This window comes from Notamacropus eugenii, chromosome 4, assembly GCF_028372415.1.
Source record: "Notamacropus eugenii isolate mMacEug1 chromosome 4, mMacEug1.pri_v2, whole genome shotgun sequence".
NCBI classification, from domain to species: Eukaryota; Metazoa; Chordata; class Mammalia; order Diprotodontia; family Macropodidae; genus Notamacropus; species Notamacropus eugenii.
In genome coordinates this window covers 6,305,487-6,321,060 of record NC_092875.1, presented here as the reverse complement: position 1 = coordinate 6,321,060, position 15,574 = coordinate 6,305,487, and the positions used below count along the sequence as shown (strand labels likewise).

The 15,574-nt window shown below is 38.8% G+C and overlaps 1 protein-coding gene across 1 annotated transcript in view; it reads right to left on the bottom strand.

Moving 5' to 3' along the window:
- The window catches only part of LOC140502135 (vomeronasal type-2 receptor 26-like), a 56,642-nt gene extending 43,960 nt beyond the window's left edge, over nucleotides 1–12,682 (bottom strand). Inside the window, 4 exon segments of the mRNA XM_072606485.1 lie at nucleotides 9,079–9,148; nucleotides 9,150–9,389; nucleotides 12,055–12,232; nucleotides 12,622–12,682. Coding sequence (XP_072462586.1) covers nucleotides 9,079–9,148; nucleotides 9,150–9,389; nucleotides 12,055–12,232; nucleotides 12,622–12,682 — 549 coding nt within the window.
- Between the last annotated feature and the right edge of the window lie 2,892 nt (nucleotides 12,683–15,574).

Here is a 15,574-nt window from a genome sequence, read left to right as displayed (position 1 = left end):
TGGGAACTCACAAGATGTTGCTTAGTATTAGGGTAGTTGGAGGAAATAGGTAGATAGGTACAGAGAGAGAGAGAGAGAGAGAGAGAGAGAGAGAGAGAGAGAGAGAGAGAGAGAGATAGGTAGGTAGGTAGGTAGGTAGATAGACAGACAGAGGACACGGTGAATTCAGTATGAAGGGAAGAAATCTAAAATATTACATGAAGTCATGAGTGAGGAATATGTTAGGAGAAGGAGAAAGGGAGAGATAGAATAAGGTAAATCTAAAATGGGTAAGAAAAAAGGTTTCACAATGGAGATGAAGAGTGATGAGGTGAGAGAGAATGAGTGAACTTTACTCTCATTGGATCTGGCTTAAGGAGGGAATGACCTACATATTCAATTGGGTATGGAAATCTATCAACCTACAGGAAAGTGAGGGGAGAGGCAATAACAAGGGAATGAAGATTCGTTCAGGAAGCAGTCAGAAGCAAACACTTTAGAAACGGGGCAGGGTCAATGGAAAAAACAGAATAACTAGAGGGCAGGATAGTATGGAGGTAAATATAGTTAGTGTTTCACAACATGATGATTATGGAGATGTTTTGCAGAGCTACACATGTGTAAACTGTGAACTTCTTGCTTTCTCAATGGGGTTGGGTGGGGACGTATGTAGGGAAAGAATTTGGAACACAAAGTATTAAAAAAAATGTTTAAAAATCTTTTTACATGCAACTGGGAAGTAAGATATACAATGAGGTATAGACATCAGAATTGCCCTTCAAGAAAGAGAAAGGGAAGGGGATAATGGTGGGGGATGATAATGGGGAAGGCAGTTTGGGGAAAGGGGCAATCAAATTGCATGCCATTTTGACATGGGGGGAGGGGAGAGATGGGGAGGAAATTTGGAACTCAAAATCTTGTAGAAATGAAATGAATGTTGTAAAATAAAAATAAATAAAGAGATTAAATCATAAAAAGATACAATAAAACAAAGCAAAAAAATTAACAAATAGAAGAAAATATGAATTATTTCATCAGAAAAACAATTGACTTGGAAAACTGATCCAGGGTCAATTGGTTTAAGCATTATTGGACTGTGTGAAAACTATGCTGAAAGAAAGAATCTAAATGCCATATTGCAAGATATTGTTAAGGAAAATTTCCATAGTCATCTAGAACCATTAGGTAAAGAAATCAAAAGAATTCACTATCCACCTCCAGAGGTATCGCAAAATGAAAAGTGACAGGAATATTACAGCCAAATTCCAGAGTTAACAGCTGAAAGACAAAATACTTCAAGAAGCCAGAAACAAATTTTGCAATATCATGGAACCAGTGTCAGCATCACAGATTTAACTGCTTACGTGTTAAAGGAGAGGATGATTTGCAATATGCTATTCTAGAAGGCAAAGATCTAAAACTGCATCCAAGAATAACTAAGCAGCAAAACTGAGTGTAATCATTACAGAGGGGAAAAAAATAAAATTTAAGAAATAAGAGGGTAGAGCCAAGATGGCAGAATAGAAAGACACACATACACTAGCTCCGAACCCACAGCCCATAAAATATCTGTAAAAAAGAACTCCCAACAAATTCTGGAGCAGCAGAAGCCACAGAACAACAGAGCAGATGAGATTTCTGTTCCAGAGAGCCTGAAAACCTCTCGCAAAAGGTCCTTTGCTCTGCGGACCTGGAGCTGACCACAGCCCTGAGTTGGCCATGCAGTGCTGAGAGGAGAGGATCCAAGCAGGCTTCAGGGACAGAATCTCCAGTGGCTGCACGGGTCCCTCCACCCACAGGTGACAAGGGTCAGTGAGAGGGTCTCTTTGGTGGGACGAGAGAGGAGTGGGGTGCCCCCATAACTCAGGCCCCCTTGGGAGGCAGCAGTGGAGGCAGGAGCAGACCAGGGCTCCCCAAGCAGGCAGGAGCTGGGATCCATTGTTGAAGGTATCTGCATAAACCCCATGAGGGAACTGAGCCCGTGAGGCAGCCCTGCCCCTACCTGAGCACCTGAACTTTATCTCACACTGAATAGCAGCCCTGCCCCCACCCAAAGCCTAGAGGCTGGGAAGCACGATTTGAAACTCAGACCCCAAGTGCTGGCTGGGAGGATCTGGAGGCAAAGTAGTGTGAAGAGAATATTCAGAAGTCAAGTGACTGGCTGGGAAAATGCCCAGAAAAGGGAAAAGAAATAAGACTATAGAAGGTTACTTTCTTGGTGAACAGGTATTTCCTCCCTTCCTTTCTGATGAGGAAGAACAATGCTTACCATCAGGGAAAGACACAGAAGTCAAGGCTTCTGTATCCCAGCCCACTCAATGGGCTCAGGCCATGGAAGAGCTCAAAAAGGATTTTGAAAATCAAGGTAGAGAGGTGGAGGAAAAACTGGGAAGAGCAATGAGTAACATGCAAGCAAAGCATGAAAAACAAGTAAACACCCTGCTAAAGGAGACCCTAAAAAATGCTGAAGAAAATATCACCTTGAAAAATAGGCTAACTCAACTGGCAAAAGAGATTCAAAAAGCCAATGAGGAGAAGAATGCTTTCAAAAGCAGAATTAGCCAAATGGAAAAGGAGGTTCAAAAGCTCACTGAAGAAAATAGCTCTTTCAAAATTAGAATGGAACAGATGGAGGCTAATGACTTTATGAGAAACCAAGAAATCACAAAACAAAACTGAAAAAATGTAAGATAATGTGAAATATCTCATTGGAAAAACAACTGACCTGGAAAATAGATCCAGGAGAGACAATTTAAAATTACGGGACTACGTGAAAGCCATGATCAAAAAAAGAGCCTAGACACCATCTTTCATGAAATTATGAAAGAAAACTGCCCTGACATTCTAGAATCAGAGGGCAAAATAATTATTCAAGGAATCCACAGATCACCGCCTGAAAGAAATCCAAAAAGAGAAACTCCTAGGAACATTGTGGCCAAATTCCAGAGTTCCCAGGTCAAGGAGAAAATATTGCAAGCAGCTAGAAAGAAACAATTCAAGTATTGTGGAAGTACAATCAGGATAACACAAGATCTAGCAGCTTGAAGGGCGTGGAATAGGATATTCCAGAAGTCAAAGGAATTAGGACTAAAACCAAGAATCACCTACCCAGCAAAACTGAGTATAATACTTCAGGGGAAAAATTGGTCTTTCAACGAAATAGAGGACTTTCAAGCATTCTTGATGAAAAGACCAGAGCTGAAAAGAAAATTTGACTTTCAGACACAAGAATGAAGGGAAGCATGAAAAGGTAAACAGCAAAGAGAAGTCAGAAGGGACTTATAAAAGTTGAACTGTTCACATTACTACATGGAAAGACAACATTTGTAACTCTTGAAACTATTCAGTATCTGGGTACTGGGTGGGATTACACACAAACACGCACACGCACACACACACAGAGTGCACAGAGTGAATTCAAGAGGATGGGATCATATCTTTAAAAAATGATATCAGACAGTGGGAGAGAAATATATTGGGAGGAGAAAGGGAGAAATGGAATGGGGTAAATTATCTCTCATAAAAGAGGCAAGCAAAAGACTTATTAGTGGAGGGATAAAGAGAGGAGGTGAGAGAAAAACATGAAGTTTACTCTCATCACATTCCACTAAAGGAAGGAATAAAATGCATACTCATTTTGGTATGAAAACCTATCTTACAATACAGGAAAGTGGGGGATAAGAGGATAAGCAGGGTGGGGGGGGGATGATGGAAGGGAGGGCATGGGGAACAGGGAGCAATTTGAGGTCGATGCTCATGGGGATGGACAGGATCAAAAGAGAGAATAGAAGTAATGGGGGACAGGATAGGATAGAGGGAAATATAGTTAGTCTTATACAACACGACCATTATGGAAGTCATTTAGAAAACTACACAGATTTGGCCTATATTGAATTGCTTGCCTTCCAAAGGGAAGGGGTGGGGAGGGAGGGAGGAAAAGAAGTTGGAACTCAAAGCTTTAGGAACAACTGTCGAGTACTGTTCTTGCCATTAGGAAATAAGAAATACAGGTAAAGGGGTATAGAAAGTTATTTGGCCCTACAGGACAAAAGAGAAGATGGAGATAAGGACAGAGAGGGATGATAGAAGAGAGAGCAGATTGGTGATAGGGGCAATTAGAATGTTCGGTGTTTTGGGGTTGGGGGAGGGGACCAAAGGGGAGAAAATTTGGAACCCAAAATTTTGTGAAAATGAATGTTAAAAGTTAAATAAATAAATTTTTAAAAAATTCTAAAAAAAGAAAAAAGAAAAAGAAATAAGAAAGCTTTCAGGCATTCCTCATGAAAGACTAGATCCAAAAAGAAAATCTGAGTTTCCAAAACAAGATTCAAGTAAAGTTTAAAATGGCAAACTTGAAAGAGAAATCATAAGGGAATCAAGAAGGGTAAAATGTTTACCTTTCTATGTGGGAAGATGACACATGTAATTTTTAAGAACTTTATCATTAATAGAGTAGTTAGAAGGATTCTACATGAACAACGGGTTTGTGAATGAGTCAATTATGTTGGGATAATGGAAAATAGCTGGGTGAAATAAATGGATGGCCTGGGAGAAGGGCTAAGAAAGGGGGACAAATGGGGCGAAATATCTCAAAAGAAAGATACAAGGAAAGCCTATTGCAGTGGACAATAAAATGGTGAGGGCAGGAAGTAACATGTCAGTCTCACTGTTATCTCTATTGGTGGAAAGATAGAAGAATATATTCATACACCCTTAATTGTGTTTAAGAATACATCTTACTCAGTAGGGAATTCAGAGAAAATGACAATCAAAGGAAAGAGGGCAATAAGGGAGAGCTGATAAAGGAAGAAAGTGAAGCTGAGGGAAATTTTACAGCAAGTTTCTCTGAAAAAGGTTTCATTTCTGAAAAGCACGCAGAACTTAGTCAAATTTATAAGAATAAAAGCCATTTACAAATTCATAAATGGTTAAAGAATATGAATAGGCAGTTTCTAGATCAAATCAAAGATATCTATAGTCATATAAAGTGCTCTAAATAACTATTGATTAGAGACATGCAAATTGAAACAATTGTGGGATAGCACCTCACACCCACCAGATTGGCTAACATGATAGGAAAGAAAAATGTCCAATGATGGAGGGGATGCCGAAAAGTTGGGACACTAACACGCTCTTGGTAAAGTTACGAATTGATCCAAGCATTCTAGATAACTTGTAAATAAGTCCAAGATCCATAATTTGATTCAGCAACATCATTACTAGGTCTATATCCCAAAGAGATTTTTTAAAGGAAAAAACCATATGTGATCAAAAGTATTTGTAACAACTCATTTCGTGATGGATAGAATCAGAAATTGAAGGGATAGTCACCGACTGGGGAAGGGCTGACCACGTTCTGGTATGTGATTGTGATGGAACATTGTTGTGGTATAAAAAACAATGAACAGGTGATTTGTGAAAATCCTGGGAAGACTTAAATGAACTGATGCATAATGAAAGGAATATAATCAGGAAAAAAATTGAACTCGGTAACAATGATATTGTGACAGTGATCAATTATGAAAAACTTAACTATATTAAGCAAAAAAAGAAAAAGATCAAGTCAATGATCTTAAGATCTATCCAATGCCATGTCCTTGACATTAAATTGACTCATGATTTTAAAAAAAAGCCATCCATCTTTAAAGAGAGAATTGATGAACTCTGGGTGCTGATTGAAGAGTATTGTTTTCCCTTTATTTTTCTTGCTTTTTCAATGTATTTTTTGCCATAGGGCTAATATGGAAATGTTTCTCATGGCTTCATATGGATAAGTGGATAAGGAAGGGTAAATGAGTAAGAAAGAATCTGAAGGTCAAAATTTTAAAAGATAAATTTTTAAAAATGTAAATATAATTAAGAAATGTTTAAGGAAATAAATACAATACAGTGTAAAAGAAGTGAAGACAGCTAAAATATATGCTAATACTGTACATAAATGGACCGATGCTCCCCTACTGCTCTCAGGCACATGGAGAACATTTGAAATAGAAAGCATTACTTAACATCATATTAGACTTTAATAACTCTATTCTTAACATAACTCTGATCTACTGATGAAATTTCACCAGATATAGTCAGTCACTACTGAAATATAATGTCTGTTCACCAAGAGCATTAGAAGTTTTTTCCAACTAGTCCAATCTATGTCCCTACCTTCAACCAGAAGATTGGTTCCATCAATGCAGAGAATGCCTATCGAGACCATAATAAGACCTATACCAAGTCTTTCCAATCACAGCCACTGTTTTCTGATGTCAGAAAATTAGACCTATACCCATACAACACCCCGTGCAGTAATAAACTTGTTTGTGGGAGCAGACACATTCATCCTCTCCTGTCATGTGATACCCATCATAATCAAAGAAAAAGAAACCCAAAAGCAACACACTCATTTAACTCTTCCCTGTCTAGGATCTTATGCTACTGTATCATCTGCGAAAGAAAGATGCAAGATGAGGCCTCTTTAAAAGATATTATAATTTAAGGATCTCACTTTGGTTTCCAAATCCCAACCTAGAGTTAATCCCTCTGCACCTTGAACTTAGAGTTTTTCATTTTTACCTTGCTCTCCAAGTGTATTATTAGAAGTCCCCTAAATTAGTAATCTCTGTAATGCTAGCAATAAAGCTCCTGAAGCTACTCATCAAAGAATCCCAAACACTGGATTGGTATCTTTGGAATCATTGGGAATAAATAAATTGAGTGAAGCTCTGAAAGTCTTAAAATAAAAAGTGTGAATATAAGCAGAAAGAGGTCCTCTTTTTCCTCTTTTGACATTAGTAATACCATAGTAAAAACTGGCCTGCATTTCATTTAAATCAAGGACTCACATTTTTTTCTATATCTCTGTTCTTTGAAGCCATCCCTATTTCTGTTCTTGTTCTTGAACTAAGAAAGTAATCAGTCATTTTTCTAACCAATAGTCATAAAGTTCCATAAGCAGCAAGGGTGAAAAGCAAATTACCCAACCTACAAGGTTAGTGTTCATTGAAGACTGCTTATACTAAAAGGTGAGTGGACTTCTGAAAGGAAATTATTCATACCTCATGTATCTTTCTGTCTTCTTTGCCCTTTAAAAAAGTTACTGATGTACTTGTAAGCAGTTTCAGGAATTTATTCCTGTACCTTCACATGCATAAACGTATTTAGGGTGTTTCTAGTAAAGCATTTTAAGGAGGCTTGCATTGCTCCCTAAAACTTATACCTTCCATACAAGTGCTCATGTTCAACCTTCCTTTTGTAAATAACAATTTTACCAATAAATTCAGGACTAACATGAATGAACTGAATGACTTTGAAAGGTGAATCACGTAGAATCAGATGTAGTATATTGATTGATTATTGAATTGATAGTCCTGGCATGTAAGTTCTAGTCCCTAGTTTTTCATCAGTGAATTGTGCAATGTTAAGTAATTTTAAAAATTTCTCCAATCTTCAGTGACCTCGTCTGTGTGATGGTCAAGCACATGCTTAACTAACAATTATAAAGTTCTATAAATAGCAGGGCTGAAAAGGCAAATTAGCCCACCTGCAAGGCTCATATTTAAAGGAGATTCCTTCCAGGCTTTAAAAGGTGAACTGGCTTCTGAAAAGAATTTCTTCATACTATATGTATCTTTGTGTCTTCTTTGCCCTTTAATAAAATCACTGGGCTATTTGTGAGCAATGTTAGGAATTTATTCCAGCAACTACATATTCTTAAAGGTACTTATGTGCTCTTGGCAGCACATCAGAGTTGCTCCGTAAAACCTGCATCTTCCGGTCAAGTGCTTGTACTCAGACTTTCTTTTCTAAGTAAGATTTTTATCAGTAAATTTAGGAGTGACATGAACAGACTAAATGATTTTGAAAAGTGAAGTGCATAGAGCGAAATGTAATATATTGACTGAGCATTCAACTGGAAGTCCAGGCATGTAAGTTCTAGCCTCTACTCTTGCTTCAGTGAATTGTATAATGTTGAGGAATTTTTTTAAAATTTCCAATCTTCAATGACCTCATCTGTGTAATGGGTAAAAATACCCAGATTTTCTTTTCTTATCCTTTCATGGGATGAAAACTAAATGATTCCAATTCTATTGTCGTCTTACAGTCTGGTTGATGTTTCAACAGAAGGCTAAACTAGTGTCAACAAGACCTGAGATAAAATCCTGCCCTAGGAACTTGTAGCTATATGATCTTGGACAAGCAACTTAACTTTTCTCAATCTTAGTATCCCCCTCTGTAAAAATGAAAGTAATAATGAAATGGCATAAAAATCTATTACAATAGAAGGAAAGAAGGGAAAGAGATGAGCATTCTTTGAATCTTGCTCTCATCCGATTTGATTCAAACAGAAGAATAACATACTCAGTTAGTATAGAAATCTAACTTATCCTACAGGAAGTAGGAGGGGAAGGGGGAAAAAAGGGAGGGGTGATTAGAAGGGAGGGAGGGAGGGAGTGTCAAAAGCAAAACTCTAGTGAGGAGGGAAAGGGAGATAGGAGAGAGAAAACCATAAAAGGGGTAAATAGGATGGAGGGAAAGACACAGATAGGAATAACTGTGAGTGTAAATGGGATGAAGCCTCCCATAAAAGAGAAGCAGATAGAAGAGTGGATTAAAACTTATAATTCTACAATATATTGTTTCAGAAAAACCTGGAAAGACTTATATGAACTGAGACTGAGTAATGAAAAACGCCATCCACATCCAGAAAAAGAACTATGGAGTCCGACTGCAGATGGACGAAGACTAGTTGCTTTCTGTTGTTGTTTTTTCTCATGGTTCTTCCTATTGGTTCTTATCCTTCTTTACAACATGACTAATGTGACAATGTTTAATATGAATGTATACATAGAGCCTATATCAGATTGTATGCTATCTTGGGAAGGGGTGAGAGAAGGGAAGGAGAGATAATTTAGAACTCAAAATCTCATGGAAGTGAATGTTGAAAACTAAAAAAGTTAATTTTACTAATTAGAGTAACACATACACTTCCCTTATGAATTGGTTTCGGTGAGCAAAAAAGTACATATGTAAAGCACTTCTTAAATGCCAGTTATAGTTGCTGCTGTTTTATTTTCCAGTTTTAGCTTGGTTTACAAATGCGTGGCGTACATCAGTTTCAATATAACTCACCTGTGGAAAGTTGTAGAGGTCAAGCAGACTTCCCATCTGGACAGACAGCTGATGTGACTCCTCCAATAACAGCCACAGACTTGTCCTGCTCCCAGCAGCTGTAGTTAGGAATGAACTGGCCCAGCCCAGACAGCCAGAGCAGGGAGCTCTCCAAGGTCTTCTCATCACTGTGGTAGGTGTTGTAGAGGTGGAATCCCAGGGAAACATTGGGCAACAGATCGGGATTCCCGTTAATCTCTTCCACAGCAAACATGAGAGCCAGTGCTTGCTGGTAATTTTTGTGCAACCACCTGTGTGGGTGTGAAGGAGTGTCAAGGAATGTTAGTAAGTACTGAAAAACTCTACTTTTCAGAATTCCCCAGTCATGTGAATCAAAACCAAGGACTCTAACAGTTATTCATATCATTACATTTGTATTGAAAATAGTCACCCCCAGGTACCTTGTTCTTATACTCTGCCCTTCTTGAGACTCCTGAAATGGTAAGGACTATTGGCTTTAAGTTTTCATGGAACTCTGCCTGCCTAAGTCACTCACTCGTTTCACAAATACATATTGAATATCCAGTACACACAATATCACATAAAGAATCTGCATATTTCTTGACCCTAGAAGGGCTGGGGTATAGTGAAAGAGAGAATAGAGTCACCAAAAACTGTAATGCAATGGTGACAAGAAATATATTAAACGTTAATGACATTAATATTTAAGAAAGATGAACAGAGAGATTGCCCAGTCTCTTGAAGAAGTAGGAAAAGATTCAAGGAAGGCATCATGGCCCATAAAAGTTGAAGATGTTTTTATATATGGGTATTCGGGGAAGAGGTCATTTCAATGATGTGAAATGGTACAAATAAGCTCACAGAGGCATGGGAATAGGAGGTACTCCATGTCTGGGCCGGCTGCGTTTTACTCAGGTTGTATATGGGATCTCCAATGAAAGGTGAGGTCCTGACTCAGTGTTCCCTCCTTTCTCACTATCTTTCCTGTATGTACAGGGACTGAGTAGAAAACAAAAGTGATTCAAAGATTCTGACTTAGTAGCAGGTCTTGAACTAGGAAGCCATTAGCAAAGAAAAAATATTTCTATTGTTCTCATAAAAGTTTTAAACAGTATCCCCAACCTTAGGAGATTTTGCAAGCACTTACCACCACTCAGATAGGGAAACTCTTTTTCCTTGGAGGCATGAAGTGAACATGATAGAATCCTAAGTCCTGGCTACCTCCCCTACTATGATAACAATCCACAGAACTTTCAATTCTATCTTGAGATGTCACTTCCTAGTTTTCTGAGAATTTAAAACCCTATGTCCATGGTCTCACTCTTCAATCATTTTTCCTTGAATTAGAATCAGGGAGGACAGAAGGAGGGCCCCTAGTCTTACTATGAAGCAGTATTCTGAAAGCAAAATTCAAAGATTGCTTGGAACATTTGACTTAGAATAGGATTTTTATTTGATGTTTCCTCAAAGGAGAGTGGAATCTTCTTTTCCTTCTTCTCTAAACCACGTATTTGCCAAATTAGTAAAGAAAGACAGGAAAATAAGAAGCAGATCAAAGCATTAAAAAACTAATCAGTGATGACAATGATTAAAGGATTTTATCTTTTAGATAAAAGTATATAGAAATAAATGCTTCTTATTTGTAAATGGAAGGAAAACAATAAAGGGAAATAATCCAGAGGGATTTAAAAAGTTACAGAAGAAAGAAAACAGATATGCAAAAGCACTTGACTAATGGAAGGTACAGAACAAGAAGTCTGAACACTCTTCTGTCAAAGAACCATCAAATGTATCTCATAACCTGTCTCCCATGATCGGAAGAGAGCAAACTGCTAATCTGCTTTGCTTCACATTGTTAGAGTTTATTCTGAAGCCCACTTCAACAGTGCATACTTACAGAGGTTTAAGTGAGAGTTTCAATTACTACACGAAGAATTCATGCTATTTAAACCTACGAAGGGAAGTGATGCAGTACAAAGTTCAAAACTAGCGTCTGATCATCAGCACAAAGGTCAATACACCTTCTCAAAGTGTCAAAAAGTAAATCCATTCCCACTTCTCTTGAATGTTTCCAGCTCAATAAAACTGCCTTAGAGAAACAAAGTCTCTCTTATATCACCTGGAGAAAATCAGAATACTCTAAGCATAACTGTATTTCTCACAACTATATCCTGGGCATACTTCTAATTTCTTAATAAGTATAATTTTACTGAACCTGCAAGTTAATGCTCAGTCCCAGCCCATTCTAATCAGTTGTGTGGTAGTTCCTTGACCTGATCCATCATGAACAAGTAACTAATGCCAAGAAGAGTAGAGGAAAACTAATAAATTCACACTCACAAGAGAAAGGTGACCTGGTAGTATATTTTCCACTAGCACGGGAAGTGGGAGGAATATAACATCTTCCCTGAAGAAGGATGTCCCAAGACTCCCTAAACGGCTGGACTCTCTTGTTATCTGCTGAGCAAATGTTGAGAGGCAAAATGAGAGGTTTCATTCCTGTGGATGGGGCAGAAGTTTCCTCTGCTCTTTATAAGCATGATCACAATAACAGCTTTGATGAAAAACTTTAGAACTTCAGCTGATTCCGGATAATTATTAACCTCATCACAGGGGTGTCTAAAGACTTTCTTTAATTCCACTGTTTAAATATTGACATGAGATCAGGACAGGGTGGGGCAGGTGATAAAAGATGCTCAACACTGAGCTTCCTGTCTGTGGGCCCTTTGAAGGTGAGTATGGAGATGGAAGTAGAGGAAAGAGATTTTCTCTGTTAATCATTTAAGTTAATCGGATATAGGGAAAACTGACAAGAATGAAAAAAAATAAGACATGAAAATAGGCTGAGAGCATTCTGATTCTGCATGGACCTGCCTTTTTTTTGTACTCCATCCATGAGAACCTAGTTTAATCATCACATTGAAAATAAGCCCAGACAGATAGATAGACAGTTACTGATAAGGCTTACAGGCTTTGTTAGGAGGACTTTCAAACAGTTCTGCTCCTGCTATGCTGTTCACTTCAACTAAGAACAAGGATAGAAAGATCCCAATCACCAGGTCCCCATCTTGGTAAATAACAGGGTTATTTTGGTAGAAGCAGTTATTTTGGCTCTCTATTCTATTCCCAGGTCCTGGAGGGAACAACAGCACAGATATGAAAAGGGAAGAAAGTAACTGAGAAATATATTTCTGTACATGGGGCAGCATCCCTCTGAGATTTAGTCAAAGTTCCAAGGGTAGGGAAACTAAGGAGCCACTCAGACCAGAGTAAAGTCACCTGCCTAACTCAGGACTGATAAGGAACTGTCTAGAATCAGAAATGGCCCGTCCTTCTGTAGATGCCCAGGTTCTGGTCTGTCTGCCACCTCTGAGGAATCACTATAAGACATTAGGCAGGTCCATGTCAAGACAAGGACGACAGTGTAAGACCAAGTGAAGTTTTATAGTTTCACCAGCTTTGAGACTGAACTGTCTCACAGCACCCTTATTGTTAGGTACTGAGAGGGGCCACTCCTCCTACTGCAGTCTCCACAGAAATTGTGGTTCATGAAGAGCTCTGGGGACCAGACTGCCTGGGGCATCTACAGCTGAGACTCTGGATACAAAGAGAAAAAAACCTTATGTTTTGGACACTATCTCTCATCCCCAGAAGAGGCTAAGATGCAGAAGTGCCTCTCTAGGAAAACAATTTCTCTATCCTGGGTTCAGCAATAACCTGTGATGACTAAATCTCATGAAATATTCCCCAAAATTAAAAAAAATGAAACATCAGTGATGACAATTTCTCTGATAGCCTGTAGGACTTATGATCTTGATATCTCCCGACATACCTGCATGAGATACAATGTAAGCCTCATCCTCAGGACTCAGTGTAATCTATTCTGAACATCCATTATTCAATGCTCACAAATAGCCTCTCCTATTTTTCCCTTTATTCCTTGACCAGAATCATACCATCACTGTCTCAGAGATAACAGGGACCCCAGAGTTTACTTAGCCCAACAGTTTTATGACAGATTCCCCTTCCAGATGACTAGAAACACAGACCCATGCAGACTCATATTCACTACCTGAGGAAGGAGTTAATGACAGGCTCTGGAAACATTTTGCTCTTTTGATAATAAGAGTAAAGAATTTAGAGCTGCCAGAGATCCTGGAGGTAGTTGATTTAACACCTTCATTTTACAGATAAAAATACTGATACCTAGGAAAATAAATTGATTGCATTTAGACCATATGAAGCAAATGAAAATAGACCTTTTGCTCCAAAGCTGATGCTCCTCTTACTACCATTTGCTGCCCCTTAGAAAAGGACCCAGGAACAGCTCCTGCCCTAAGATGGCAAGTTCATCTCTATTAATCCTCATTACATAATTTTTCCTTTCAGGGATCATCAGAATTATAAGGCACATCAGAAGTTATTAACCATAAGAGATGTAAGTGAACATTCTAGGATGTGGGGTTAAATTCAACAAAGGGGGAGAAGAAATACAAACCCTGGGATTGACTAAAGTCACTGGTTGGGAGTCCAGAAAATCTCAATATTGTCACTGATCATGGGCATCCCTTGTGGCTTGGAAACTAAATGGATGCAAGAATGAATAAATGAAAATGAAATTTATTACTCACTGTGTTATAGACTTGTGACACAAATCTCAAAACAGAGACAGTCTTTGCTCTTGAGAAGCTTCTATTCTAATACAGGGAGACAAGCCATTTAAGGCGAGGTGGGGCCAGGGAAGTATATTTGGTTATGAAAAGTTAAGGAGATGGTGAGTAAGGGACTAGACTGATGCATCTATTCAGAAGTAACGACAAAATTGATTTGATTATAGTTTCATAACTCTATAGTAAGCTGGAAATAAGTAGCCAGGAAAGTCAAGTATGGCTGGCAGCGAGCTTAAGTACACTTTTGTCTAAGGCCATCTCCAGTCAGGAGAGCTGGGCTCAAGTGTAGCAGTTAAACTGTAAGTGTCTAAGTCCTCTTCCATGACTTTTGAGAGACCCATAAGTGAAGCAGGTGGTTTTCAGTCACCAAGTACAGTTGATCCTGAGTAAGAGAGATGGGAAAAGATTGTATGAAGTGGTACAAAGATCTGATTCCTGTCTATATAAGACAAAAGACAATACTGTTAGATTCATTTCTAGCCAATAGTAGAGTTCAAGTTCTCCATGGTGTAGAGAACGTCAGGGATTGGGGTCATGGTGAAGACTTGCGATAAGTGACAACCAAGAATAATTTTCCCTGGAAAGTTGAGTGTGGTTCACACAAAACACATGATCATCTCACCAGGGTGCTCAGCAACCCTGAATAAGTTCCTATTGGGGAGTTCTAGAAGAATATCTCTTCTTTCTGCCTCCATACCCACACTGCCAGTGCTAACATTAGCAGTGCCCACCGCGGCACTGATGATGTCTATGGTCACAATGGTGTTTAAGAGCAGTCATGACTCATAAGAATCTTGAATCTCACATATAAAATCCTCTTTGTTCTTCTTTTCTAAAGTAGTTTCCCAGAATTAAACCTCTCGCTGTCTGTCTTTCAGGTATCCCCCAGCAAATGCCCAGGTTGTTTTCAATTAATACCTGTAAATTTTCAAACATTCTTGTCAGAGTTAAGCTCAGTACCAGTGTTCTCATTCAGCAGAAATTTGTAAAGTCCAAAAGTAAACAGGTCAGGATCCTAATGGTTAAACAAGTTGTGACAAGAGATCTAGAGAAAGCATCCTTGTGCACACTGAAACGAGGGCCTGTGAAGGATTTAGAGGGAGGCATGGACCAGAGTCACAGCATGAAAAGCCATGGAAAGGCTACAATCTTTGCCACTGGAAAAAATGTCCACATCAAGGAGATCTAGAGAAAAGCCCCACATAAAAGGAGGCAGCGCCTTTGGAGAAGATGAGAAAAGGTCAAAATTAGTCACAGCCTGAGAAATTATAGAAAGGCTGAAACTGTTACTCCTAGAAAGAGTACTTATATACAGGAGATCACTGAGCCATCATAGTATCACCATATTGAAAAGACAACAGGAACATGAGTGCACTCCAGGGAAGGGCCCGGATGGAGGGAATCCTTGACACACAGGAAAGAGAGAATCTAACCACAGAACAACAGAAAGAGAGAGAACTTTAGAGTTCTGCAAATGATCCAAATAGCAGATGTAGAGGTGCAGAAGAGAGTCTGCCAGTCTCTCCATTCGATGGAGGGGGACACTAAGTCCAAGGAAAGGAAAGGATATCACCCAAGATGATTCATTTTAGTGTGCAAAGCTGGATTTAGAATTCAGGTATTCTAACTACAAGTCCAAGTTTGGGGAAGTTTCATTTTGAGTTCTTTCTCCCTGCTACGTACATGACACCACCCTTCTTTAATTCTCAATACTACCTCACTGTGCCTCACCTGCCTCACATCTCTGTTCTTATGGTCCCCTTATTCCATTGATGGGTTCTTCCTGTAACTTCCATTTGTGGAGA